General features: G+C 42.5%; 1 gene segment (V, D, J or C); it reads left to right on the top strand.

Moving 5' to 3' along the window:
• Positions 1-6: 6 nt before the first annotated feature.
• The window catches only part of LOC115302237, a 3,743-nt gene continuing 2,454 nt past the window's right edge, over positions 7-1,295 (top strand). The window contains 2 exon segments of the V gene segment in view: positions 7-61; positions 171-469. Of these exon segments, the coding sequence occupies positions 19-61; positions 171-469 (342 nt within the window).

Below are 1,295 nucleotides of genomic sequence, written 5' to 3'. Positions count from 1 at the left end.
CCTTTCTACTGGTCAGCCATGTTCCTGTTGCTCATCTCAACACTGGGGATATTTGCCCTGCGTGAGTAAAATTTCATATTAGTCTATAGTGCTACAGATTCTGACCTGAAAAACTGGCTTTTCATTGTGAAGTGTGCACTGCTTTCACTGACAGAACACTGATTTTGCAGGAGACACCGGAGCCCAGTCAGTGACCCAGCCTGACGTCCATGTCACTGTCTCTGAAGGATTCCGTGTGGAGCTGAGGTGCAACTATTCCTACAGCGGAACTCCCTATCTCTTCTGGTACGTGCAGCACCCCAGCCAAGGACTCCAGCTTCTCCTCAAGTACTTTTCAGGGGACACCCTGGTTAAAGGCATCAAAGATTTTGAGGCTGAATTCAAGAAGCATGAAACCACCTTCCACCTGAAGAAATCTGCAGCTCTTGGCAGCGATGCAGCCAAGTACTTCTGTGCTGTGAGCGACACAGTGCCTGGGACCACAGGGGGAGCTGAACACAAACCACTCATGATAAAAGCATTTCTTGAGACTGATGTCCTCTTACTGTGGTATTTATTAAAGATCTCTTGTTGTATGATGACAATGAAGCAAACAGAGCTGAGCAGACCCAGATATTTCTACATAATTCCACAACTCTATTTCTGATAAGCTTTATTTAGCAGGTTTTTGCTCTTTGTAGAAACTACATGATAATAAATAGTATTACAGAATGATGGAGAAGATCGTGTTCTGATCATATAATCAAAGACTGGCCTTGAGGTTGACTACTTTGACGGGTTAACTATATGAGTTTTCATTTATGTTTCCTCTCAACCAACCCAGAAAACAAAACATGAAGCCCTCATGTTCTTTCCCTGAAAGTTTGTCTGCTTGTTTTTTTCATCATTCACAGATCATTGTCTTGGAATTCCTCCCCCCTGCCCCGCCCCTGATCTCATTATGCTAGTCAGATTGTGTCAGAATATTTTTTTGAGTGTCAGTTCCTTTAAGAGGGATTCTAAAAAGATTAATGTATTTACTTAATTAATTTTAAAGGGGAGGCATGAGCAGGAGAGGGGGAGAGATGTAGAGAAAACATGCTAAGCAGGCTCCATTCTATCAGTGCAGCATCCAACATGGGCTTGATTTTGCAAAGCATGAAATCAGGACCTGAGTTGAAATTGAGAGTTGGACCCTCAAGCAACTGAGCCGTCCAGGCAACCCTCCTTTTAGTAATTTAAGTTCTACAAGTCTATACCAGAAATTTGTGGACATAATCTCTTTTGCTGCTTCTTGCTATGGATATGTTTTTCTT

The sequence above is a fragment of the Suricata suricatta genome, chromosome 9 (assembly GCF_006229205.1).
Source record: "Suricata suricatta isolate VVHF042 chromosome 9, meerkat_22Aug2017_6uvM2_HiC, whole genome shotgun sequence".
Classification (NCBI taxonomy): Eukaryota; Metazoa; Chordata; class Mammalia; order Carnivora; family Herpestidae; genus Suricata; species Suricata suricatta.
The sequence above is the reverse complement of the archived record's forward strand: the minus strand, read 5'-3'. Positions and strand labels throughout refer to the sequence as shown.